The sequence below is a fragment of the Pholcus phalangioides genome, unplaced genomic scaffold (genome assembly GCF_987345545.1).
Source record: "Pholcus phalangioides strain wild (caught in Gottingen) unplaced genomic scaffold, Ppha-v1.0 ptg000024l_1, whole genome shotgun sequence".
NCBI classification, from domain to species: Eukaryota; Metazoa; Arthropoda; class Arachnida; order Araneae; family Pholcidae; genus Pholcus; species Pholcus phalangioides.
Genome location: NW_028301616.1, coordinates 24557374 through 24585362, shown reverse-complemented (window position 1 = coordinate 24585362; position 27989 = coordinate 24557374). Strand labels below are relative to the sequence as shown.

The 27989-nt window shown below is 37.6% G+C and overlaps 1 protein-coding gene across 1 annotated transcript; it reads left to right on the top strand.

Moving 5' to 3' along the window:
- The first annotated feature begins 11 nt into the window (after positions 1 to 11).
- Positions 12 to 27567, top strand: LOC149069063 (uncharacterized). Its single transcript, XM_089251186.1, has 6 exons — positions 12 to 382; positions 12493 to 12559; positions 18108 to 18217; positions 19023 to 19118; positions 20671 to 21167; positions 23511 to 27567. The coding sequence occupies exons 1-6, from the start codon at positions 290 to 292 to the stop codon at positions 24346 to 24348; spliced, it is 1701 nt and encodes a 566-aa protein (XP_089107312.1). The 5' UTR covers positions 12 to 289; the 3' UTR covers positions 24349 to 27567.
- The last annotated feature ends 422 nt before the right edge of the window (positions 27568 to 27989 follow it).

Genomic DNA, 27989 nt, shown 5'->3' with positions numbered 1-27989 from the left:
TTCACGCAGTCGGTTATTTTGATCAAATTCAAGTGGATTGCGTGTGTGTGTGTGCGCGCGCGCGGGGTGATTATTTGTAATAGTCAATATCTCGAGCGACGATTTGTTTGTGGATTAGATTAAGGTGACATGTGGAGTAACTGTTGATGTAAAATGGACATGTTTTTTTTTCCTGGGAGACACTCAACGGAGATTTGATTAAGTTAAAAAGAGAAGAGAGAATTGCTCCGCTTGTTTTCTTCGCGCTCGGGGGCGAAAGGCACGTCATGTGGATTTCTCCACTTGTAAGATGTCAGGATTGCTTGGGAAGATCCCAAAGTTGACCCTCAAATTGCCCACGTCGCTGGCCAAAGCTGGCAAATCAATGTCTGAATGCCCATTGGTAAGTCCACATCATTATTATTTCACGTGATAATTACCCATTATTTCACGGAATTGGCGCATGTATCGCCCCCAGTGTATGGATGAGAGGCGACCTACTATGCTTCCTATTTTTAGTAATGGCTTGAGTGGGGGATTTTTCCTCGAGGTGATCTCATTTCCCCCCCCCCCTCTTTGGTGTAGGTACCCATTTCGCTTTTCATGAATGAGATATTTTTTTTTTAGTATTTTTAGAATTTATATTTGATTTCGAGGGTGGGAAATAATTTGAGCCTAGCTCTCGGTAGGGCCCTGTCTTAATGAGATCGGGAGGAACCTGGGATTCATGCATTTTGTTGCAGCACCTTTAAGTAAAGTTTGTATACACATTAGATGATTTGGAAGTTTGTTGTTTGATTCGCGGTTGCTCACCCGACCCGACGCCACTGCCCGTAAACTCGGAAGTTTTCTTGTTATGTTTGCGATTTCGCGGCACGGACCTGACTGGCGGAACCCTTCTGGGGGCTCCAGGGATCAGTACCGCCTTAACGAAGGGGGGCCCGAAATAATTTTTCCCGGGGGGGAGGGTCCTATGATGCTGTTAAGACGGGATTGCTTGGGGCAGATAGTATTTCTACATCTAATAAACCTACCATGACCTCCCCTACATCCCTAGAGCAAGGCCCCAGGTTGGGATCTGGTGGGCCCTTCAAAGGCATTAATAGTATGAAAAGACAGAAAAAATTAGAATCATCTTAGTACCCTTGGGTTGAACTCTGGCCAGCCCCACCATTGTAGGGGAGGGTATGAAGCCTACTTAAGGTGTAGGCCGACCTGAAGCTTGGGCCTTGGAGCATAGTTATGGCCCCGGCATGTCAGAGCACATGAATTTGGTAACAATGCTCTGAAGGTTTGGCCTTTAAAAAAAATCATTAAATTATTAAGCATGTTTGGGACTAGGTTTCATTCTGGGCTACCTTCAGCAACACACATCTTAAGCTTCTGGGCCCGAATAATAAATACACTGCTACAAGCCCGATCAATGCTAATTTCTGTACAAAAATATTCAAGTTTCCCCGGCTGCATATCCCTCCTCCAAAGGGTAGGGGGGGGGGCATACAACAAATGTTTTTTCTACACAAATAAATTCCCTATAAAGAGGTCCATCAAAGATCTCAGCCTAGGGGCCCCTCTCTAAGATGGGGGCATGCTGAAGCATTGATGTAATTTTTTTTAATAAGGTGTCCATTAAAATGAGAGAGGTTCGTTATTGGGTGGTAAAATGTATTGAATTCCAAGGCCCCCTCCATAAGGGTGGGGCTTACAGAGCTCCATTCTGGGGAAGCTGAGGGCAAATCTCATTGTTTTTCCTCTTTTTACACTCTAAATTCACTATGAAGGGGGCCTCGGATCTAAGGTGGGGGGCATACCTAGGCCATGTTTAGTTGAACCCCAATATTGTAAGATAGCACTGGCTTCATTTTCCCCACTCATTAAGACCAGGGCACAAATCCAGGGTAGCATGGTAACTAAAAAAGTTATATCAGTGTCTTAAATTTTTATGATTGATTGTAGTCCATCAAGTTTTCCCTGTTTCATTGCACTGTCTTTCAGCATGAGAAAAAGGGGTCATTAAATCTCAGATATGTCAAAAATTGAGTAAAACTTGTGTTTTCCCACAAGGAGAAATTATGCTTGGCTACTAAGAAAATTTCACTTGGAACTAAATATTTTTTCGATTTGTCAAGTCCTGGTTAAGACGCCACTGCTCTTTTTATGAAAATTGTTTTGTGCACAGAGTGTGTTTCCCTCTTTTCATAACAAGAGTATTTGTTAAAATGGTGTTTCATTTGTGAAAAAAGTTTGTGTATTTATTTGTCAATTTACTTTATTTTATATGTTTACTTTGAAGGTCTGTTTGTTTTTGTTGTTGACTTCTTTTACACTCAGTATATTGTAAAGAGTGTTGTTTGCTTACATCGCTGTGCCAAACCCATCTTGCCGCATGTCTGTATAGTGAGAGGGCAGAACATATTGATATAAAAAAAGTTCAGGACTTGAGGTGGGAGTCCCAGAACAAAAAATTAAGAGGGAGTGGAGTTAAAACAGTAATCAAAGAGGCGATGTCTACATTGATAACTCTAGGGTTTAAGCTAGATAAAAAAATTCCTTTAGCAAAAAAGTGAAAATGAAGGGGAAAGCTTTAGCAAAATGCTACAATGCTAATGATTTATAGTTGGATGTCTTCTCGTTTCGTACCTCCTGTATGTATTTTTGCAAAAGTAGCTACTACTTCTTTTGATTTCTAAGATTTTCTTCTGCATTTTGATAAATTTTGATTAAGTTCCTGTGTCCGAAACTAAAATAGTCATTGCGTATGTAAATTCAGTGCGCTGAGCACAAATTTGACTATAAAGAAAGCTGGATTGACTAAAAAAATATCTAAATCGTTTTTCTCTGAAATTGTGCCTTTAATAAAAATATAATAGCACAATACAAAATTCATTGAAACGCAATATATGTGCAATGTTTTGCAACACCACTTGTTTTTATGAAACTGTACAGATGTGGAAAATTAGTTAGTGAATGGCCTTTAAAGGAATAGTATATTAGCCAATGGCTTTTTCTCAGCCCAATATATCAAGGAAACTGATATTTTCTGGATTTTATGCTTAGGTGAACTCAGAAAGAAAAGTCATCTGGCAGAAAATATGTTTCCTTGATATATTGGACAGAGAAAAAGCCATCTATGTCTACTGTCCCACCCATTTGCTGAAGTTAAGGAAGGCAGGGTCATGTCTCTGGTCTTGTAGATGGTAATGTACTTGCCCAGAATGCAATAGGACCTGAGTTTGAGTCCTAACGGAGACCGGGTGACTTTTCTTCGAGTTTACCTCAGCATAAAATCCAGAAAATATCTTTTTTTTCCAAAAGTATATTGTTTGGGACCAACACAAATATATATAAACACTTCGCCAATATAGGCCTATAAAGGCACAACATTAATATACATAAAAACATGGCACAAATACGTAAAATAGGAAATGTATTGCAGCATAAGTTTGTTTATCTGCATCTAACACTTACTTCGTTTTGCATTATGCTTATTCTGAACATGATGAGCATCTTCTACAATTATCCAACTAGTCAGCCAGCGTCATGGTTGATCATTTTGCCTGGTAACATTGTTCTATTCATGGTCCATATCACTTTTCATCATATAACACTGCTAGTAAAGCACCTTTTAGATGTTAACTGAAAAAAAAATCTAAAAAACGAGAGCCAGTAAAACTTTTTCATGGTGATATCCGTGTTCGGCAGATCAAAATCATTCAGAATGATATATTTCCATGCCGGACACAGTTTCGTTGTTGTCCAGTGATACTGCTCGTAAACCTCTTTCAAAATTTAACACGGTAACATGTCAAAAACGAGAGCAAGTGAAACTTTTTCATGGTGGTATTCGTGTTCAGTCATTCAAAACCATTCCGAATTGTATGTTTTCATGTCAGATGCAATTTCATTGTTCACTCCCAGGGTAATTATATACCCAATTTATTTAATTATATATTTATATAATTTATGGAATTGTAGTTGTAGGTTCAGTAGTAACTGATCAGTGTATATCATATTCAAACATCAATTCCTTGTTTTTTAGTTCCTAGGCCTATATTACTAAAGTTTTAGATTAATAAATTGTGTGGAGGTGCATTCGTGAGGTATAATTAGCTTAATTTCCTATTCCTATGCTGGATGCTTGTGTGTGTGAAGTTTAATAACAATATTTTTTTCTGATTGTTTCACTCTCAGATCATTGAACTTTTTTGTTTTTGTAGGAGGAAATTGGGCCTGTAACTAGACTGGGGCATTCAGGGCCGCAAGCCGAATGGGGCCGCACAAATTAATAATAATAACGTAATTTTCACGTATTCCCAAGGGATCAGCATGATCCGTCCAGGGAATTTTTTAGTGTTAGTAAACATCCATGCCCGAACCGGGATTCGAACCCAGACCTGCACAGTGAGAAGCTAGTTCCCTAACCACTCGACTGCCAGGTGGCATTCGAGTGGTACTTATATGTACTTATGTTATGAATATGTACTTATTTTGCATAATAACCCTTTCAATAAAGCCACAAGGGAAAAGTCTGCCCCCATTGCCCCGAGGAGGCAGGCTACGGTCCTGGGAAATCATAAACTTAAACAGTTGAATATGAACTAAGTAACAATCATTCAATCAATGGGGACCAATTTTTTTGTAGCATGCTCTTGCATTATCTTGCTGTGTAAATGACTATTGTAGTGGTGATGTTGTGAATGCATGTTTACTGTACTGAAAAAAAATATTTTGAATAGGCCTATAACAGGACTGGACAAATCGCAAAACAATCTAGGTGCCAGATCAATTTTTTATGCTCCAAAAAAATTTTCACCTGAAGATAAAAGGACCAAAATAATGCATATTTTGACTTTTTCCAGAGCATAGTGACTCTCATGTAGATCTGCTGCTGTGAATTCCAAACATTTTGTGGTGCTCTCTGCTTGCAATATAGTGGGATTGTTCTAGCTCATTTCAGGCCGGGAATTGCACTATAAAAAATTTTTTAAAAGCTCTCTTATACAGCTTTAAAAAAAGCAACCAATAAGTACATATCGGTCACATTCGAGCGAGTATAACCAATAGGCTTATTGGTTGGGTGTTTTTCTTTCTTTCAAGTTTTGTGTAGAACTTTGATTAAAAAAATCCAAATTGATAAAAATTTTATAGTATAATCCCGTCCTTAATCTATATCCCCCAATTAGCCTCAAGGACCGGCTCTGGACATTTTTCGAGTGTAAGCGAATGATATATTGGTAATAAAAATTGCCTCTTCAGTTGGCGACGCAAAAAATCGCCCTCTTTCAGTTAGTGCCCTAAAAAGTCAGGCCCCTTTCAGTTGGCGCCTTATGCGGCCGCATAGTTCGCAGGATTCCAGATCCGACCTTGTTAGCCTCAAAGAATCCTGATCTTGCTTGTGTAGAGTCATTTCCAGCAGAGGTCTTCAACCTTTTTCTAGTCGCGAGCACCGCCTGTATCCATCATCAAAAGAAGAGCACCTTTCAGTAAGTTGGGCATACTGAACGCATGAAATCGGGATGATTCTAAACCTTGAATGCAATTTGTACTAAGTGTTTAATCGGGACATTGATCAAGTGCTCGCGAGCACGAAATCAGACACTGGTATCGAGCAATGCGGATGCTTCAAGGACCACCGTGGTGCTCGCGAGAAACAGGTTGAAGATGCCTGATTTAAGTTAACAGTTTTAAAAATCTCTAGAAAAAAAAACGAATCTTGGTGCCAAAATAATTTTTTATGATGGGTTGCGAGTTCGAAAGCAGCCATCTTTCTTGTTCCAGTGAGCATGGCCCCCACATCCTGGAACAGAGCCCCAGGCTAGGATCTTTTGCGCCCCCCCCCCTTCATACCAGACTTTCACGGGCTCCTTATGATGAATTTATGGTATTTTTATATTTATAGATGCAAATGGTTTTTTTTTTTCTCTCTCTGTTTTTGTACCACCTATTGTAATAGCCCGACGGCCTTTAATACAATTAATAAATCTAATCTATAGCGTGAAAAAAAGTAGAAAATGATGAGAATCGTTACGGGGCCCCCGTCATCCCCACCCATGTAGTGGGAGCACCATTTTACTCGGGAGCAACAGTATGAGCATCACCACATTAAAAACCATGGTGCTTCCGAATGACCGCAATTGTGCGCGACCGCTTTCAAGTCACAGCCCCGGGTTAATAAACGATATATTTTTTTATGGGATGCTAGCCTTCGAACGAGCGGCTGTCTTTTTAACATGGAAACGTGCATCATGTTGTGCAGAATATTATTATTATTTTTTCTTTATCTCTTTCCAATGGCCGTCGTGTTTTTTCTTTTTTCGAAAAAGACCAAAGTCGTTGAACTTTTTTTTTTTTTTTGAAAGTAAAAGATCTCGGAAGAAAAGAGAAGGGCCGAAAAAGAAGAAGAGGGTCTTTTCATATAAAATGCGATCTCCTTTGATCTTCTTCGCCAACGTTTTCTTTTCAGTTTTTCTTGGGTCTCGCCGCTCTTCTGGGCTGTTTTTCTTTCAAGACGGGCGAGGAAGAAAATAAGAAAGAGTACTTTAGGGGTGGGAATAAGATTTCTATGAAGGCAGTGGAACCGGTTTCCTGTATATTATATGCGTTGTACGTATTTTTCGGTCTTTTTTCTTTTTTTTCTTAGCTCCGAGCGGTTTCCTTGTCCATCAAAAAAAAAAAAAAAGTGAGCGGCTCTTTTCTTGTGAACTGGACCCCCCTAATTTGATGCGGTAGTGTGTGTGGGGGGACGGGGGGGGCTTTTCACTTCCATCCCAGTGGTAATAATAAGGATTTTTCGGCCGCAGCAGGTTCCATCAAGGGGGGGGGGGTTTGAAGGAGACGGTGGCCCTCTTTTTTTTTTTTGCCAGCAACACCTTATAATTTTCTTTCGGCGTGTCCTGTTATTTTTGCAGTACCGACTTGAGAAGGGGATTCACGTTTTGCGTATTAGTATGGTTGGTTTTCTTTTCTTTCTTTTATTTCTTTGCCTTACCTGTGGAAAAGAGGAAAAAAAGATGCTCAACCGTGGAGAATAGTGTTTTTTTTGTTTTACATCTCCCGCCAAAAGTTATGAGGCTGTTATGAATAAAAAATATGAATAGTCAGCTGGAAAGTTCGAGAAATCTTTGGGGGTATTATGTATTATATGATTATTGTTATTTGCAGTTTTTACCGATGTCTGGTGGAGTCTTTGTCCGTGTGTGCGTGGAGCCGAACGGACATCTTTCTCGGATAGTAATTCTACTATTCGTAATATTCGCGGGTACAACTATATACCGCCAAACCTCGTTAGTGCGTCACCCGGTTAACACGTCACTCCGCTTACCGGGTCGCTTTTTGGAAGTCCCAATTGTCCTCGGGCAGGAACTAGCACAGCTATGGCTTACTTCGTTTAACGAGTCACTCCGCTTTCTAAGTCATATTTCTGCTGTCCCGAGAGTGACTCATTAACGAGGTTTGACTGTATATGAAGTATCGGTTATAACGATTTTTTTTCTTCTGTCCCAGTAAACCTGGAATAACAAAATGTAAAAAAAAGAATATCACTTTATGTTGAAAATATCACAAAATTGCCATATTTATGAACACATCGGATGTAACAACGTTTTCAGCAAAAGTAGAACTTTTTTCAGGAAGTGAGTTCCATGAAAGAATTGGAAGTTTTTTCCTGGAAACAAAATCTGAATGAGAAGTAGTACTGTATTATTCAGAGAAGAGCTGTGGGTGCAGTGTTCACCAATGCGCATTTAGATGCGTGATTCAAAAAATTCATCAAAATTCAATTTTAACTCCAAATTTCGTTGAGGAGGGAAATTTCCCATCGTGTGGCCTCCGCACGCTGCTCGTGACGTCAGCAAGTAGTCCATTTTCCCTCAGAATATTCAGGGGGGGGGGATTCCCTGCTCGAGCCAGTATCATCGAGATCGTTGTGCGGAAAAGAAATTATCGGGCTCAGCATTGGCAATTTCTATGCCCCACATCCAATCACTATGCGGTATTTGTGACCCAACCAGGTAGATCAGATTCTACGCCAAAATAAGAAGAAACGAAATAGGATGCTGTGTTTCAAAATGTGGCAAACTTGGAAGGTAGTCTTGATGATGGTAGGTACAGATGATCTGCAGGCAGACTTGAAAATTTTAATTCTAACCGAATGAAAAATGTTCTTATTGATTTTAGCAATATTCTGTGAGTAAATCTTATTGATCATAGTAATATTCTTTTGGGTTCAAATAGAAATTAGACTTTCATACTTAGGCTAACCCTATCTGATTGAGGAAAATACTGTTTATCGCAATACTAATTATGGAGTAAATTGTCGCCAGGAAATGCAATTTACGATAAATCTGCTGATTATCGCTAAAATTGTTGAAGAGGGGAAATAAAAGACGGCAGCAAATCGCACTTTACTGAAATGTATTTCATGAAAAATCAGTCATCGTGACTGGGTATCTACTTCCATTGAAAAAAATACGGGAAACTGATCTGAAATACGGCAAAATACGGGATAGTGACAGTTGTAGAAATGAATTACCTTTTGGGTTTGATAATACGATTGAATAATCGACGTTTGGGTGTACCCAAAATTCTTTGTTTCTGCTACTGACGAAGGAACTTCATATAGTTCCGAAACGCGTATAACCGTGTTTGTTTTGAATTTTGGGTGCACCCAAACGTCGATTATTCAATCGTATTATTGACAGTTGTTTTCTTAAACATTGCCACAAGTTGAAAAATCGCCAATTGTTGTTGGAATGGCTGAAAATTATGAAAAATTGAAGAACTGGAACACTCTCAAAGAGTAGCTTGAAATGTAGCTCATTGAAAAAACGTTGATCGTGACAAATATGCGAGATGAGTATTCATGTACAGCAGCGGTTCTCAACCTTTTTGACTCGCGGAGCCCCGTAGGCCAATTTTTCAATTATTCATCAAAGTTAGTGATTTATTTTTACTATTTAAAAATATTTATAATTGTTTTTTTTAATTTTTCTCTAGCTTCCGCGGAGCACCGGTTGAGAACCGCTGATGTACAGTGTAGCATAATTATCATAGTATAATTTATAAGTTATGAAAGTTATCTTCATTCACCATATTTTAAGTAGATTACAAAATTCGAATAAGCCTCTTTTTTTTTTGAAAAAAAAAAGGAACAAAATCGTATAAAGTCGGAATGGACGAATCAGGAATGTCTTGTAAAGTACGGGACACATGGTCACGCCACTCATGCTGTAAGTTAGAGGTCCGTCGAATCATCTCAGATATTTTACTGGTCCTTGGGTTCAGAAAGATTGAAGAACACTGTTTTAGAGGGCTGCAAAATTTCCTCTTTTTTTGCCGATTCTTTGCCCTGTTGATGCTTCATGTACAATTCATTAAGGAGGGAAATGAAATTATTATTTTAAATAAGCTACAGTGAAAACGATCATGAATAGCACAAAACGGGCGTTAACAAAATTTAGCTATCAGTATTAACTATCAGAATACGATGGCGGTTTGTCCCCCACAAGTGTTTGCCTTTCATTTCTAAAAAAAAATAATGAATTTAATTTTTTTTTCTCTCTATGCATATCTAATCCGTTCCTGTTTACGTGTTCAACGGAGGAGAAATAAAAATGATGTCATTGCTCTCTCTCATATCTTTTTCTCTGCTCTCGAAACTTTCTCTGGAATATGTTTCAAGGTTTGTGCCCGTTCCTGAGGAACGCTGGAGGGTGGGCCAAGAACCGCGTTTTTCGCTTCCTTATGCCTTTGGGCGAGTAGTATTTTGCCTAGTTATATATAAAGAATGGGCACGTGAAGCCGCGAATCCTTTCACCTTTTATTATTATGTATGTATGCATGCATTCTATACCTTCGTTATTATTTGTGTGTGTGTGTGCGGCGGCGTTTTTATCAATATAATCTGATCGGTAGAACGATTTGAACTGAGAGACTTTCTCATACGATGTGTTTTCTAAAACAGTGATTTTCAAAAGGTGGATCTTGACGATGTGTTTCAAAAATTGGAATGAAAATGAAGTAATCGACTCGATTGTGTGCCATACTGCTGAGGGTCCTTGATTCCGGCAGTGTTTGACCCTTGGGAGGGGGGGGGGGGTACCCGGACAAGCGCCAGTTGAGAAAACTCATCTAATACCAGTGCTTCCCAAATAAAAAAAAAAGTAGGTGCCAGTCGGATTTTTTAGAATTCAAACATTTTTCCCCGTGAAGAAAGCAGTCCAAAATCAATTATTTTACCCGACTTTTTGACGTTTTTGGTGCCCCCCCCCCACTTCCCGTTAGTAGACGCACTGGCATTAATTCCGAAAATTTTGGGTTGCCTCCAGATTCCAGTTTAATCACGTATAAGAAATCTCAGGCCCCCTTGGATTTGTCGAACCCTATCTAATACTATGTGTTTGGTGCAGAAATTCGAAAATTTCTTGTTCTAAAAATGAAAGGTAAATAAGATAGTGAAATGAATGCTCATTTGTTATGCATATTCAGCTATTTATTGAATGTTTAAGATGGATTCACATCTACAGACACTCACTTTGTCGTGTCAGACACAGCAAACATTCTTTAACATAAAACCAATGAACGTATGTATATTATCGTATCGTGGCTGTCAGACACAGACATTTTTGTGTTAAAAAATGTTTGCCGTGTCTGACACGACACGGTGAGTGTCTAGATGTGATTCCACCCTTATGGGGATTGCATCAGTGTTACATCGGTGATGCCCATAGAGGCAGATCATAGGGGGATGGGACCTACATGATAAGATCAAATACTGCGATTTTAGAGAGTAAAAAATCAGCTTAACGCATCCCAGGCTTAAGGTCACCCATAGCGACTAAAAAATCGGTATAGGCTTCCGCCTAGGTTTTTTTCCCCCCTCCCAATTTGTCAAGCTCTGATGTTACATGAATACATTATGTAAGTTATCAGGGCAAATCAAGGGTTATCAAGTTACAAATCGCAAAAAAATCTAGGCACCAGAATGAATTTTTTGGGAGCTAAAAAATACTTTTTACCCGAGAAAAACAGGTCCAAAATGTTTGTATGGTGACCTTGCGCTTAGGATTTGCAAAGCCCTGGCCATTACTTACAGCTAAGTACGGGTTCCAAAACATCGCTCTGCTCGAGAGTGGGGTCCATGATATCGAGATGGTCCTGTACAGTGTTTGGCAATACGCGTCGAAATTTTGACTCCCAATTTCTTTGCGGAGTGAAAATACATAACTTTTAGGAGAGTGCGGGCCACTTCATTAGTTTAAGAAATGTGTCGTGGACCACTTACGTGATCTGTAAATGCACCGTGGGTAACATAAGTGATGCGGTATTACTTTGAGGGCCGCTTAAATGCTTTGTAACAGTCGCAAGTTATCTGTAAATATGCCGAGGGCATTTAAGCAATCTGAGAAAGTGCTGCGGGCCGCTTAAATGATCTATAATTGTGCCGCTAGTCACTCAGTTCACTTTTAAATGCTGGTTGATCTGTAATTGATCTGTAAATGTCATGTCTCTTAAGTGATCTGTAAATATCACGTCTCTTAAGTGATCAGTAAATGTGTCACAATCTGCTTGAGTTTTGTGGAACTGCACCACGGGCCGCTTGAGTACTCAGTAACTGGAGGGGGGGGGGAGTGTTACTCAAGTAATTTGTAATTATGCCGCGGGTCACTCACATGATCTGAAACTATGCCGCGTGTGATTCAAAAGACCTGGTCCCTTCTGTAAATGTGCCCCGCTTTGTTCATTTTTCTCAAAATTAGATAATTAGGTTTGAGGTGACGGGCCACATCAGATGAATCCGAGGGTCACATTTGGGACCATCCCGCGGGTCATGGATTGAGCATGTGTCTTAGAATTTCGGAAGAGGAGTAAAAATTAATCTTCAAAATCACTTGTAACACTGGTTTCGCATATAACCCCTACAGCAGGGAATCTTGGGAGAGCTCTAGCCCAATGGTCTGAAGATTCATTTATTTACAAAACTTCCGTTTACTATAAAACTAGCGCCCCGCCCCCCTAAATAAAAGTAAATAAATTCAATAAGTAGGAATTGTCGGGACAGGAGAGAGAGTAATGTCGTTGTGTAGATGGTTATCCGCGTTAGACAGAATTTAGTTTTCACGTTGTATTTATCTCTGCCGCCGATATGGCGCAGCAAGCCTGTGCCCCCCCCCCCCCGTTTTATTATTTTGATTCTCCAGTAGATTGAGAATTACTCATACAAACACGGCGATACCAGCTGGAGGCATTTCCATCTAAACTGGTCGAGAATAAAGTTTTGAAGGAACTCTTTTTTTTTTTTTTTTTTTTTCAAATGACGTTAGTTGTAAGTGGGGCAAAATCATTAAACTTTTTTTTTAAGGTTTAGAGTTGTCTCTAGCTTTAATAGCTTTTTCGTTGGATTGATGGCTTTTTGATCGATTCCTTCCGAATAGATCTTGAATTCAAACATTTATTATTCGTTCACTAAAGATTCAAAATCGAATATTTTTATGGATTTTTTTTTCCCCTTGACAGGAGCTGTCCTTCGCTCTTTGTGAAGATAATTCTTGGCGTAAACTGAAAGAGGAGGAACAAGTAGAAGGTAAAACGGTTTTTAATTTATTCATTTTATAAATTGTTAATGTTTTTTCTCGATACCCCCTCCCATTCCGGTTTGCTGCATCATTTCATTTTCTGGCTGTTTAAAATTACCATGTACGTAGGGTGATCTGAAAAAAAAAAATTAGTCCGGCTAAGCGCATAATTAAGTATTTCGAGGTATTCAAAGGTGTCTCAAAGAGCTGTAATTTCAGCTATAAATGTGCAATGAAGTAGATGCCTAAATCTTTACATGTGTACGTGTACTAGCAAACAGGGCTGCAACTGGGGGGGGGGGCAGGCGGGTCTCGTGCCCCGGGCGCTTGACCCGAGGAGACGCAAATTTCATTCTGAAATCTCTCCTTCAACATTACTAGGGGGCGTCAGAATGCGAGCTTTCCACGGGTGATCAAGTATCTAGTTGCGGCCTTGCTAGCAAAACAGGTGGTACTAGTTGTTTTATGTGTTTCCGTAGATTCGTGTTTGCTACTGCGTGATAGGAAATTCGAATGGCCAGATGCCATGCAAGGGGTCTGTGACTTGAATGGGATGCGATGTTCTCTTCGCACACGGAAATTTTTCAAAAAAAATTTAAATGAAATGTGGAATCCTCCCATCTAGTCTGGAAGCTAGTGTTTATTACTTGTTCTTTCTGGGAGAAACTTTATTTTGCACCTGATTTTCTTCTCTTTTTTTTTTAGCATAACGTGCAATTGCAGGGTTCCCAACGTCCTGGAAAGTCATGGAAAATAAGGGAAATGAAAAATGGTTAGGGATTATTAAACAATTGGAAACGGCAAATACTCGATAAAATACAGGAAAACGATTCTGTAAGGTCTGGATTACACTATAAAAGTTTGATAAAAGATCTTTTACAAAACTTGCCTAAGTGAACCAAACATTTGTATGGTTAAAAGATTTTGAGTTATATTTCTTCCTTCTGGAGTTTTGGTCATGGACATGGAGTAGATTTTGCTGGAAACCTTGAATGTTTCGAGTGTCTCAATATGGCTGAAATGTAAGGGAACTTTTTTTCCACCTTTTGGAATGAAAAAGTGTGGTCCAATAAATGTCTACATCAGGAGTGTGCGAACTTTTCTGTGGGCCAAGATATGGATGTAGCCAAAAAATGAACATGTCATATGCAGAGTTATTTTTTATAGGAATCCCTTTCGGGCCGCGTTTGACCCTCAGGCCGAAGGCTGTGTATCCTTGGTCGACATTTTAGTCTGTGTTGGTACCGAAAATTTTCTGTGTATAATTTTTGTATTTGAGTCTAAGGTCCGCAAGAAATTTTCGGATTTTGTCAGCATTCCTCCCAACTTTATCAACTTAATAGTTGTTATCAAAACTATTTTTGACTTGTTTTTTTGTCTTAAATAAAAATATTCTTGATCTATAAAATGCGGCTTGCGTCTGCAATTTTGTGAGATTTGCTTCTTTAGTATAACCAGGTAAGGAAACTTTATTCTGGATCAATCCCCGTACTTTCCGCCGAATCGCTCTACGAAAACGCACCAGTCATAGCCAAGGAATCGTGAATGACCCTGATATCAACCTCCATCTCCCGGGGTTGGAATGACTGTCGGGTATGAACTATTTCATTGTACGGCCACTCACTTCAGGTTTCGGTTCAATCATCTGTCCGTGTGTGGAAGGAATTAAAATAAAATGACTGGAACAAGGCAAAAATGGACCGCGATCCCAGAGTGTTCACGGAGCTACTGAATGATATTTAAAAAATGTTTCCCAGGCTAATGAGGACAGACTCAGAGAATACGGCTATTCATATCTTTATCAACCTCGAATATCAAATTGATATTTTTTTCCCCTTTATATCATTTTGAAACAGTCATTACAGAGGAAAAAAAAGTCTTATTCTTCTTGTCCTTGTCTGGAAAGATAGATTGTCAGATATGAAACCCTGGGTTCTTCTCGCTATTATCATCATCATAGACGAGTCTCAGATGGTACAAGCGGTCAGTTAAGTCCTTGGCTGTTGCCGAAGGAGGAACAACGACAGCTTTTGTTTCGTCCCAATGTCGCTTCTCTTTTGAATGTTTTCCGACCCTCCTCCTTGTTCGCTGAAGCGAAATAAGAAGAGAGAGTAAAAAGGCATCCCGCCACTCCGGGATGTCTCGGAATTATGATGATCAAGATAATTCATTTATATACATTCAAACACATATGTTATATTGTTCTACGTTTTGGTGGCGATAGCGATCTATCAAAAGACTTGGGGGGGGGGGGGAAGAAATGTTCACATAGAAGGAAATCTTGAAGAGGGAGAGGCCATGAATCGTCGCATTCATTTCGTGTCAAGTAGCAGTCGCGCCACCTACAGCAACGTTTTTTGATGTTTTTGCTTGGAACCATCTCTTGGTGATGGCTTTTTTCCTCCCCTCTCTCTTTCTTTCTATCACAAGTTACTTCGGTGGCGATTCATAAATACTCTTCTGCAAATGCTATCTCAGAATTTACGGGGAAACACGAGAAATCGCACTGTAAAAAAATCATACACACACACAGCGAAGTATGTGCAACATACGTATCCGGGATCCGGAGGCCCTAAAGAAGTTGGAGCCGCCGCGCCGGTAGGGTTCTCGAGGATGTTTTTACAGGAAATAAGTGGCATATAATAATCTTTTGATTGCTTTGAAGAGGAGGATGAGCTTCATTTGATGCACATACATGTTTTTCATTGGATCAAAGGCGTCGGAAGTGTTTAAGGAGTGGGTACTCGGAGCTGGTGTTACAAAATACTGTGGGTGTGTGTGCTGGAGCACCCCCGGCTCCGACGCCCCTGCATTGGATGTTTTCCCCTTCTGTAGTATTTTACAGGAAATAAATATGGCCGATGAAGTAACGCATCTTAATACCGATAAACAGGCGTTATTAATGCAGGGCTTCACAAATCTAAAAAAAAATGTAGGCGCCGGTAAAATTTCTTAGGACTTTATATCCTTTACCTGCTTTAAAATAAACGGTTTTATGAAATTAGAAAATTTTGTATTATTCATAGACCCCAATTTAGTAATTACATATAGGATATTTTTGGGTGTCAATGACGATTTTATGGTCGTTATGGTGACGTAGCGCCTGGGATTTGTCAAGCCCTGGTTTAATGAATCTCGATGGTCTACTCAAAAGTTTTGGGTTTATGAATTTATAGATGAAAAATGATGGATACGTCTATAAAAATGGGAATTTGAGAGTCGCTGTTTAGCTTGATGCTAAAAGGAAAGGTGCCTAAATTTTTATTCTCTTTCCCCCCCCCCCACCTTCACATGGCTCCCTGGGTTTTTTTTCATTCTTATATATTACCCTGGGTTATATACGCCGCCCCCCTCAATCCCCCTTCCTGTGGTGATATAACCCTGGTTTTTTTAGTGAAGTCTTGTCTTTGAATCAGATTTTCTTTCTTAAAGGCAAGAATGAGAGAACTTCCCTCACATATTTCAACACAAATAGGGAAAAAATGATTTGGTAATTTTTTTGATAAATTTTGACACACTCAAAGGTTAGGAAAAAAAATTGTAATATATTGTTTTGTTACATTTATTATATACTTCATTCACAAAAAGTGTACATTCCACATTTTTTAAATTAAAAATTTAAATGTGAATTTCCAAACCAAAATTGATCTCAAACTGTGTATCCAATGACGTGAAGTTTAATGTTTTATAAATATTTTTCACCTTTATTTTGTAGTAATATTTTGTTTTTTGACTGAAAGTCATGGATTTTGTCCACTCTGTTACAAAAACAAATATCACTAAGCAAATGAATATGATGATTTCTGCCCATTTTTACCCCTTAAAATAATGGAATAAACTTATTTCTTACACATGTTGGAGGGAAAGGGGCAGTTTTAAATTTTTTTTTACTTTTTTTTCCTGTCGCTTTGATGGTTTTCATGATTTTTCAAAATAGCACGTAGAAAAGTTAATTTTTTTACGTATATTTAGCTACTTAAAAATCAAAACTTTTTATTTCTGACACACAATGGGTTGGTAATTTATAATGTAACATGTTAATTTGAAGTGTTCTTTAATTTTTTTGCCTGTGAACTGTATGAATGATTCTCTTAACACAGTGGACCCCATTGTAACAGAGTGGATAGAAACGTTTAACTGAGAGAAAGATATCTCAAATAATCTAAATAAGCTATGTAAATACACTTTTATTTTCTCAAAAATTATATTCAAAATGTTATAGGTGTCCAGAGACACCTCTCTATATAACGTTCGAAAACATCCATGGCATGAGGAAATTCAAAAACATGCGTTCCCCCCCCCCCCCCCAGTTGGAATTTTGGTTCTGGTAATAAAATTTTAAATCTGGTCAAAGTGAACACTGGACTTGTATATTATATTATCAGGGTGGTTTTTCTTTACTTCAAAATCTTTTGTTGAAATTGAATAGTAATTTGTTGGTATGAATCTCATATCTGTGACTCTCACATTAGTAGTTCAGAGTGACAGATTCAAAATAAGGTTTCTTTCTACTTTTCCTGGACATAATGGATAGTGACCCTCTTCCATGTTTGTAGATACGCTGATATAAATTGAAAAAATTTTGTGGTTTTCTCAGACCCTACAGCAGTGTTTCCCAAAGTAGACAACCTTGCTCCTTGGTGGGCAATAGAATGGTCCGGGGGGGGGGGGGGTGATAGAAGCTATGGTTATAACACTGAATTCTATGGCCTTGTTTGAGTTGAGGGTGACGAGAGAAAAAATTTCTGAAGAAGGGGGTGATGGAATTAAAAAATTTGGAAAACTATGCTCTACAGCAGGGGTTCTCAACCGGTGCTCCGCAGAGCCCTAAGGGCTCCGTGTGAACTCCAAAAGTCTCTGCGGCCGCTCGAGGAAAATAAAAAAAAAGTGAATTTAAAAAAAATATTAATATTTTTAAATAATAAAAATAAGTCAGCAACTTTGATGAATAAATAAAAAATAGGCCTACGGGGCTCCCCCATAGAAATTATATACTGGAAAGGGCTCCATGGGTCAAAAAAGGTTGAGAGCCGCTGCTCTGCAGCATAGTTTCCCATCGCCCCTTCTTCAGAAATTTTTTCTCCCATCATTGCCTTTCAACGCAATCTAACCCACAGAATCCTATGTTATACCTGTAGCTTTTACCACCTTCCCCCCCCCCCGGAACATTCCATCGCCCCCAGGGGGGTGTTAACGCCCACATTGGGAATCACTGCTCTACAGGATATTTAGTAACCACTTGTAGGGAGTTTTAGGAGCTGACATTAATTTTTTGGTTTCCAATGCGATCCCGGTGCCTGGGATTTGTCAACCCTGGGCTATACCATGTTTCAAAATGTTCAAACCCACAACTGTACATTGGTCCTCAGCTGAAACTGGTTTCTTTAGTTTCAGGTACACACATGAGTCAGCTTACTTTTCAGAAAAAAGTTTTGTCATAAGATGCAACAAACTTAAATATTACAGAAATTATTAAAATACTTGCCAATTGCAAATCAATTTTATTTCAGTATTTTTTCCCTTCAAGTTGAAACATTCTCCCCTTGTATATCTCAGGTGTCAAAACTGAAGAGAGTGAATTCAAAACAGGAAACTGCGCTAAAATGGAAAACTTCAATATTTTTGAGAAAGGAGATGAAGAAAAAAGTGAAAAAGATGACAATATGGTAAGATGTGTCCTAATTTAATCCTATTTTGCATTCTAGTCTTTAATACTACAAAAAACCTAATATCGGCAAATTGAATTTGAGAAGTTTTGTCTGAAAAACAATGTTTTTACTGTGGCAGTATAGTCTGTTCAAATGCACCCTGTGAGTGTGTTAAGTTTAAAATATTAATTAATTTGTAAACAATTTAAAAATTGAAGAAATTGGTGTATTTGAATGTGATTTGTGAGAAAGTTATTCTTGTGAAGAGGGACTTTTTTGGTACCTAAAAAAAAAATAGTTCAACTTTTTGTCAATATCACTGTAAACAAGTCCGGCAGGAGTAACTCGACCTGAACCTTTCTTCGATCTCTTCTGTACATCCAAAACATTTGTAAAGCTTCATGTGGAGATTCGTGACGAGGTAAAAAAACACTGCACCAGTAGTGCTTTGTACACCAACGTCAAAATCATAATGAAAACCTTATGAAAGTGCCATTAATAGGATAACTCAGAAATGAACTGTTAATTGTACACTCTGCATTTCAAGTTCCATTTTGAAGGTTTGGGAGTACATAAATATTTACGTAATTTTTCATTTATCAAAGCCTTTTATGAGAAGTACATTTCTTGATACTAATGGTTTTAAGTAAAGTACAGCAAATGAAATATCAATGAAAATTGTGTGTTCATGAGCATGTGGAATTTTATACAGTGCAAAAGCAGAGTGTTGTCTTTCAAAACATGCTTGTTGGTTATCATCTACCCATTTAATGTTGAAAATATATGTACCACTTAGATAATAGCCTCCATCTTTGAATTATAGGAGGTCACGTGTAGCGTTTCGGTTGATGGTCAAGAAAAGCAAGAGTTCTCATTCACATTGTATGACCTGGATGCGAAAGAAAAGGTTAGCAAACAGGTATGTGATAATTCACTTCCAAAATCATTCCCTCCTTTCAATAAAAAAAAGCTGAAACACTTGTTGCTTTAGTATTTTTGATACAATTTGTTATTTTTCATGTTAAACAGTTCATGTTTTTGTATTTATTTTCTAAAGTTTTATGGGTTTCACTACATTTTATTTTTATAATAAAATATAGTGATATTATAATGAAATATAGTAAATACTGTTTATAAATACTGAAACTGTAAAAATTTATGAGAAATATACTTCTTGATACTATTGGGAATGCTATTGCAGCCTGTGCGAAGATACTGAAGGGACCTGAGAAACATTATATGAAATTTTCACTGTGAAATGAAAACTTGTATGAAATAAATGATACATTCCTAAAGCACTTTGCATCTTTTAGCAACAAGCCCTCAGCTGATTGAAAATGTTCTATAGTAAAAAATTCTCATAACAGTGTTTTCTACACACAAAAGAATTCCTTTTCTTAAGATTCTTCCCAAGAGTGTTCTGCAGCATAAATCACAGTTTTTAGTATAATCTCCCAAATCTTGATAATACCAGGGCTGGATTAATCTGTCGCCCGACATGTCTGGGAGCATGTATAAATCTTGACCAGGCATGTATTATTTCTAGTCAAGCATGTACATTCTTTGATACTTGTCCAGCCCTTTTGTGTGTAATACTCTATGCACTTATAGAGTAGCAGTCAATTTTATATACATAAATTGGGATCGTTGTGATTAATAAATGACGAGCTTTCAAATTTATGAAAATCAGAAAATTTGCCATTTTACTAATTTTCATGAAAGTTGCTAAATGTCAGCTTTTACCGAAGTGCTTGGTAAAAGTCTGAAATGTCGCTTTACAAGCGTTTTTCAGGCTTTTACCAACTTGACTTGGTGAAACCTATGTTTGACCACTCTTCTGTCTTTTACCGTAACATATATATATATTCTACGTGAAAAATAATATAGGACATTTGTAATTAAAGTAGCCATATTCTGAGTGCCATACAGCCTTCTGACATTCGGAGGATTTCCATGCAAATCATTATGCACATGCTGATGTCTCACAAATATGCGAAAAAGCTTCATAGTAGAGTATCTATATGCATGTCCTGTAGACCCATACTCATTTTTTCACTGAAGAGTATGACTGAATTTACAAGAAACATGTTTTGCTGTTTGCTAGTGAAACTCTTTTACAAAAAGCACTAAAAGCCACCTGGAGATATTTTTTTCTTTGAAGAAGCTTTAATTTCTTCATTTTCCCCCCTAAAGTTTCATAATTTTCTAATTGGGTAGTTAATACTATGGACAAATCAGAGCTTTCCAATTGTAGTTATAGATGCCATGTATTATACTTTTCAATATTCAAAATTATTTCGTTTTAGATCTTCATTAAATTCTGAAAAAAAAAAAACTAGTCTTTTTGTAATGAGTAGTAATGCACAGCAATGTATTTCAAAGTTTTGGTGGTTATCATTTGTCCAAGATTTGTCAAATGCCAACTGAAGCTCTTATTAAATAAGTAATTGGTTTTTCTTTCCTCTATGCAGGACATGGAAAAAATTGTGGTTCGTTCGATATGTGAAGCTCTAGGAAAAACTCTAAAACTGCCTCCTTCCGGAAGTCGCACAATAAAAGTCAAATTAGCAATATCTCCAGATAGCAGTAAAGACGTAGACACACGGGAACTCTCCGATGAATGGAAGAATCAAGCTGTGCCACAGCAGCCGCCAGAAAAGTCATCACCTTGTAAAGCCCAAGATTATGACAGCTCAAAAAGTGGGAATACTGTTTCAACTTATCTTTTATCTTCAACAGCCGAGAAGAAGCCACCACCGCCCACTATGCAGAATGCCTGTGAATGCACCAGCCCATCTATTGCTGCAAACTTGGCTACTAGAGAGACTAAACATTTGATGTCACCTAAATTCAGGTCAATCAGACATAGTCGCCTGGTATCATTACAAAAGCAAGATCATCCCAGTTACCGAAACAACCCAAAAGACCACAGAAAGAAACTCTTTGAGGAAAATATTCCTGAAAATAGGTAATGTTCTCTCAGGTTTATTTACTTGTCGCATTTTACCTGGGATCTCTTCAAAGCCTTCCCACATTTTTATGAAACGTAATGCATCACATTAGATTAACATTGAGGTTCACCTCCAAACAACCACCACTTTTTGCATGCATCACATTAGATTAACATTGAGGTTCACCTCCAAACAACCACCACTTTTTGCATACAAAGAAAATAAAAATGATGCATATCCTAAAAAAAAACAGTGTAGAAGATTTTTTTTCCCCTGAAAGCATATGCCTTAGCAACATAAAGAGTCACTAAGTGTTATGCTTGATATATTTCAAAGAAGAAATTATTGTGGAAATAAACAAGCAGTCATGGCATAGCCGAGGGGAGAGGTCCCCTGACATTTGAAGAGAATCCCCTGGGTAATTACTGATTGAATCATTGCTATAGATAACAACAAATATCTGGATGCATCTGAGGACGAGTCTAGTTATTCGAAGAACATATGTCAGTGTGAAGATGGGGATTCCAGTACCATGCATTTTTTTTCATGAAATTTTTTATTTCTAGTCATTCATTTTCATTTCATATTTGCTTGTTTCATCTAATCATACTTACAAATTAAAAATGAACATTTTTTATCTCTTCAATCTATATATATATATATAACTGATTGGTGTGTGTGTGCGCACTAGTATTTTCTCTATACAAATCTACAATTTTTCATGGATCATTGCCAAATTTTGCATTTACACCAAACAGGGCCCAGATTAAACGATAGGCTACTTTCAGAGTTCATCAAAACAGGGCACATGCCTGAAATGGGCGAAAAAACTGTCAGGCAACAATGGTTCCTGGGCTGCAACAATCACTTTCGGAATGTTTGCTTTGGTTACTGTGGTTCCCTAGTAGTGTGTTTCCGATGTGCATATGCTTTTACAATGGTGTGCCACTTCTTTAATGCTGCCAATATTGTGTATAATAGTTTATTCCTTTTAAATGGTTTGCCAATTTTTCAATCCTCAGTAATTGAAGAAAACTCTGGCAGTGCTGGGTATCATAGCTAGTGCAAAATAAATTTCATAGGCTCGGGGGTGGTACAAAACCCACTTCTTTTAACCCTAGAATACTAACTAAAAACAGCTAATAAAAATTGCATGTTAACTGCCTATACATCTAGGTCTCAAGAGTTAGTATTCTAAGGTTAATTAGTTATGGTATGGATTGTTCTCTTTTTTTTTTCTTTTTTTTTTTGTGTATGAAATCAAATTTATTTTTCTTCAAATATTGAACTTTTAAACAACGGTAACCACCCAATAATGGCTACATTTCAGTCCCATTTATGCTCATTGTTTGGAGGTTTCGTTTCATGTTTCATATGTCATAGTTTTCTACATGATGTTTTGCAAGAGTTATAATCATGAGAAATATCTAACCCATTTAGACCAGGGCTGGGCAAATTGCAAAAAAATCTAGGCGCCAGAAAAAACTTTGCCCAAAGAAAAAGGTCTAAAGCAATGCTTTTTACTTTTTATGACATAGTGACCCTCTTTTATGTTGGCAGATATGCTACTATACATTCCAGAAATTTTGTGCTACTCTCAGCCTGTAATTTAGTGACTATGTAAGAAAATTTTAGATGCCAATACCAATTTTTTAATTGTCATAGCGACCTGGCGCCTGGGATTTGTCCAGCGCTGGTATAGACAGATTGCCTGCAAGCCTCAGAGAGTTCCTTTTATGTATATATCTGCGATCTCAAATGTAATTTGATGGTTAATTGATTTAAATGTGAATTAGGGAGAACTGGAATGTTTACATTGGCAAGTTTACCAGTTTATTCATCAGCATTCAATAAGCTTGATGACTTCATTAAAAAAGGATATAAAATTGTATTCTGTTTTGGTGAATCCGATGTACTTTCATACCTGCATTTCCGTAATTTTTAAGAGGCAAACGGGGAGCCATTATAGTGCTTGTAGATGCATTTTTAGCATTAAAATCCCCCTTGACAGTATTGTACCAGATTTTTTTATCTCCCGCATAAATCGGCCGTAACACTGACATTAAAATCAACCATAGTAAAAGCAGATGAAATTTATGTTAACACATGCTATTCAATCTTTTTTTGCAATCGAGATCGCGAATTGAGTGCCCTGAATTTTCCATTGTAAAGCCTGTGGTGAATATTGGATCAAAATCCAACAGAAAATTATAAAATTCGTGGTTTTGCTTTGCAATCATCATTGCACCATTATAAATGAAATTCAAAATTATGAACTATATATACTCTTGAGAAGGTTGCTCTCCCTCCTATATATGTTGTATGTGTTTTAAAATTTTTCTTTTCACATATATTTTCAGAGGTTTGCATCCTGATCTGATGAAAACCGCGGGTGATGCCCATGAATCAAACCATAACAACAGAGACCATGTGCCCGAGAGCAGGGAACGTCGCAATCATTACTTGGACTTGGCAGGTGTTGAGAACGATGCCAGCAACTTGAATAGTATGCCTCACAAAGCGGCTGCCACTACTTCTTACATGGATTCGGGTTTGATGTGTCCTTATCGTATCTTGGATAGGACTCATATTTGTTCTTCAAAGCCCTCAAGGACACGGACTGGTCAAGATTCCCTCGCTAAAAAGTCACCCATAGGCAACCATCCAAAGTTGAACATAAGTGGCAATAGCCATGCTGAGGCTGCACAGGGTCCAAAGACACAGAATGTGCACGACGACCTTCTCAATCTGAATCTTGACCTGTGTGACATTATACCCGATGCTAAATTTGATTGGGAAAAAATTTCCCACAGGAGATCAAAGTCTCATGATATGCATTTTACCGGTATGCAGATGCCGCCGGCCATGGCTCATTCACCCAAGGTGAGGCAGAGACATGCTCAGAACTTAGTGAGTGCTACAGCGGCTATGGAAAGTCAGAAAAATCTGTGTGGTGGTGTTGGCAGTTCTCCCATGCATAATTTTCGGATGAGACACCGGGACAAAGATAGGCAGCGAGCAATGCAACAGGTTGCCAATTGGATTGCCAGGGAACATTCACAGGAGAAAGTCGAGAACGAGACTCATTTTCTAACTGGTGGATTCGTGAAATCTCCAGAATTAGCAGAGAAACATGAGCATCATCATCATATTCATGAGCATATCCATCATCATTACCACCATTTCGTTGACTTCTGAGGTTGTCATATTTTAGCTTTTTTTTTTTGTCTGTCAGCTATATATTTTCCTGTTCATTACTAAAGATTGTAGAGATTACATATATTGATACTTACTCGTATATAGCTCTCCTGGATTGATATAGTATCTTTACAAAGTCATTTGTTATAGTCAAGTGTGTCTGAAAATTATGCTGAAATCAATTGTGTTTTTCCCTGTATCAGTCGCCCTAACTTGTAGACAAACTCTTTATGCCGTAGATTCTGCTCCAGGATTTGGTATGTCTCGCATTGCGGTTGTTAATTTAGAATTTTTGTTTTTCGAAGTTGTCTTGCTTGTACCAAATTTTGTTTCTCAACTTGACGCTCCCGTGTTATATCAAAATAGTGTAATTTTCAGTCTATTACCTATCATATACCGTCCGAGAGACATGTCTGTCAGCAGAGCATACTGTTGTTTTTGCCAAATGTCATTGTATAGGGATTTAATTTTTTTTTTACTTGTATGTCATCAACTTGAAGGTGATTATTTTTCAATGTAGGCCATCTGTTTAAGTTTTGATTATACGGTTGAGTACTGGTTGCATAGCTTTTTTAAAGAAAAGTGCGTAGTTATAGACATTCACTTTTTTGTCAATTTTTCATTTCTAAATATGAAAGACAGAGGACGTCACTCCGACCCACAAAATGTTCAACACCATACACACATGGAAAGTTATCAAACTCTTCATTAGAAGCCATGCCTGATAGGCACATCATAAACTAGTTTGACATCACACCAGGTTGATAATGTTTACTACTATCACTAAACCATGCATATACCTCATCCATATTCCTGCAGATCTTCTAACGAATCGGTACATGTTGGAATGTGCATGTCTGTGTTGTGTTTTTTAAACTATGAATGAAATGTAATGAAGATTTTACTGTTGTAGGCCTGTTGCTCTCTGTGGCGAGACTTTTTAATGGGGAGATCGGCTTAATATGGAGTTATAATGTTTACTGAGAACTTTTTTTCAGATGATTATATCAGTGTATGGTTAGAGAACAGTGAGTAGAACCAGATTTCATTATAAACATTGACGATTCCAAAAATGCAAATAAATTACGAAGAATAATGGACACTGTGAGGGCTCATCCATTTTTTCCGTCAGGTTTTTGGATACAAGTTATTCTTGCAAGATTTCCAATTGAGTTGCCAGAGGTATCTGCAATAGTTTTTTGCCGATCATTTTTCACAACTTCATCAACAGTTGAGATATGTTCATTAGTTATAAATGTTTACATAAGCCGACCTCCTGTTTAAAAAAATCTCTCTACAGAAAGCAATCGGGCGTACAATTAAAAAAAAATCCATGCATAAATACAGTAGGCAAAATAACCTGCCGAGTTGTTTATTTCCAAATTCAGAAGACAGGTGGCATCACTTCTTGAGCATATAAGTAGTATTCTCCAGAAACAAACTTCACATAGATATAGAACACGTACTCTGCACATTCCCACATGTGCCATTCGTTAGAAGTTCCTCAGAGGAACATTCAAAGTGCATATGAGGTATTCTAGTTATAAATGCTGAAGATTGCCACTCATAAATTGGAATTCAACTTCATTGCTCTCTCATAGTAGGTATGCTTAATCATTTGAAACAATCTGTGGTGGAAAGATTTTCGGATCTGTCTGGTTTAGACTATTCTTCATAGATAGTTCTCTAGTTATTGTATTTTAACGTGTATAAACTCCTTTTTGCAAATAATTGATTTAAAAAAATAGGGGTGGGGGTTTCTTATACATGGATAGTATCATAGATATTTACAAATTACAGCGAAACCTTGCTACAACGATACTCAATGTAATGATACCTCTACTACGATGTTTTTTCCAAGTATTGTTTGGAAATGCCTATGCCAGGGATTCTCAAACTTTTTCCACCCGCTGAGATGAGAGTAGTGAGGAATTTTATGAGGGTTTCTATAATGAATTTAAAAAAAATATCTCAAATATATATATATATATTTCGTAAAACCTTTGAAACCTTTTTCCCAAATTAAAATCACAAAAAATCGGGGGGGGGGGGGAGAGAGATGGTGTCCTTATACGCAAGGATTCCTTATTGCATGTTAAAATATAGTGATTAGAGAGCATATTTAATATGTTGTTTTGTTTATAAGGACACATTTTGTGATACAGACTGAATTTTAAATTGTATGTTTTTCACAAATGCAGGTGACAACTTTCTTTCACATTGCTCATGCCGTAATGTGGATGCTTTTACTAGTTAAATATTAGCTGAAATTTTCAGCTATAGTTTTCTGGAGTAGCTTTCAGGAATGAACGAAGCTAGTGTCCTGAAATGCGACTGTATCTTAAAGTGATGACAATCAATTTATTGTCTAGAAAGTCATCCTCCAGTAATTAATTGTATATCAATAATCACCATCAGTCTCCAATGTTATGTCAATATTACATCGCTGTGTGTTATTGGATAAACAGCCTTGTTTCTATCTTCACCTATTTGTATTAAGAAATGTCAAACATAAAGGCTTATACATACATTCTGGAGCCTTCATCGATCATTCCCAGTGGCAATGCTTAGTTTATTTTTACGATTTTATTAGTGAAATTTAGGCGTAGGTTCATATATAAATGTCATTGGAGGGCAGATAATCCATCAGCATAGCCATCTGGAAGAAATCTATCGAATTCATACTCGCTATCATTAGTTTCTTGTAAAAACTCATTGTTCTCGAGACAGTCCATTTTTTATCCTTTCAAAGGCAAAAATCTCCCAGACAATCATTTCTACCTCTCGGACACCTTTGGGTTCAAAAGCAATAAGTGTGTAACTTTTGTATAAATAGTTGCGTGTTGTTGGTATGGGAATGCTGTTTGAAGGCATCTATCGCATAATTTCATGTACATGCTTTTTTTTATGTGTGTGTATACAGATTCGTTTTGTGAATAGTCCCTGATAAATCGATTTCAGACTTTTGCAAACATTTCTCATAGTAAGGGAGGTACCACCGGGAAATGAAAGTACAAATCTATGCAATTGTTTTTCGTGCCAAAATATTTCTATATATATAAGTGTGTATGTATACTTAACACTTGTAATAACATATACTTTTATAGAAAGTAAATTAATAGCATTTTTTTTTTCAAAGTGTTATTTGATATTTGTTTCAGTAGGTACTATATATTATACGTCATGATTTTAGGAATAAAATTTTTTTTTGTTATTTGAGCATTTATATCTTATGCTTAATTGTTGTTAGAAGAGAGTGCATTTAGTCATTCCTGATTAATTATTTGGTAATGCATATAGAGGCTAATGTGAAATTGAGTTAATGACTGGCGGATACCATTTGCCTGATTTTGTTGTATTGAGGTTGTGGTTTAGAATAACTTAAAATGGGAAGCTTATGCCAAGGTGTGTGTACACTTTTGCTTGGGCAGAAAAAAAGTCTTACTTCAACAATGTTTTGGATCACCTTCAATGTTAATTAAGGATGCGGTCGTTGTGGCCACAAGCCGAGGGGGAGATGTCACGATGATGTCAATATGTATGTTACTGCCAAAGCCCGGAATCAGCCCAATTTACCCGGCTCCTATGGATCGATCCTTATGATTCGACGTCATCGCCACGTTGATGTTTTTTTTTATAAT

Excerpts from the sequence above, each read along its gene's own strand:
- LOC149069063 (XM_089251186.1), top strand. The coding sequence starts at position 290 with ATGTCAGGATTGCTTGGGAAGATCCCAAAGTTGACCCTCAAATTGCCC. Across the intron at positions 383-12,492 it reads CAATGTCTGAATGCCCATTG|GAGCTGTCCTTCGCTCTTTG; the intron begins GTAAGTCCACAT and ends TCCCCTTGACAG. Across the intron at positions 21,168-23,510 it reads GAAAATATTCCTGAAAATAG|AGGTTTGCATCCTGATCTGA; the intron begins GTAATGTTCTCT and ends ATATATTTTCAG.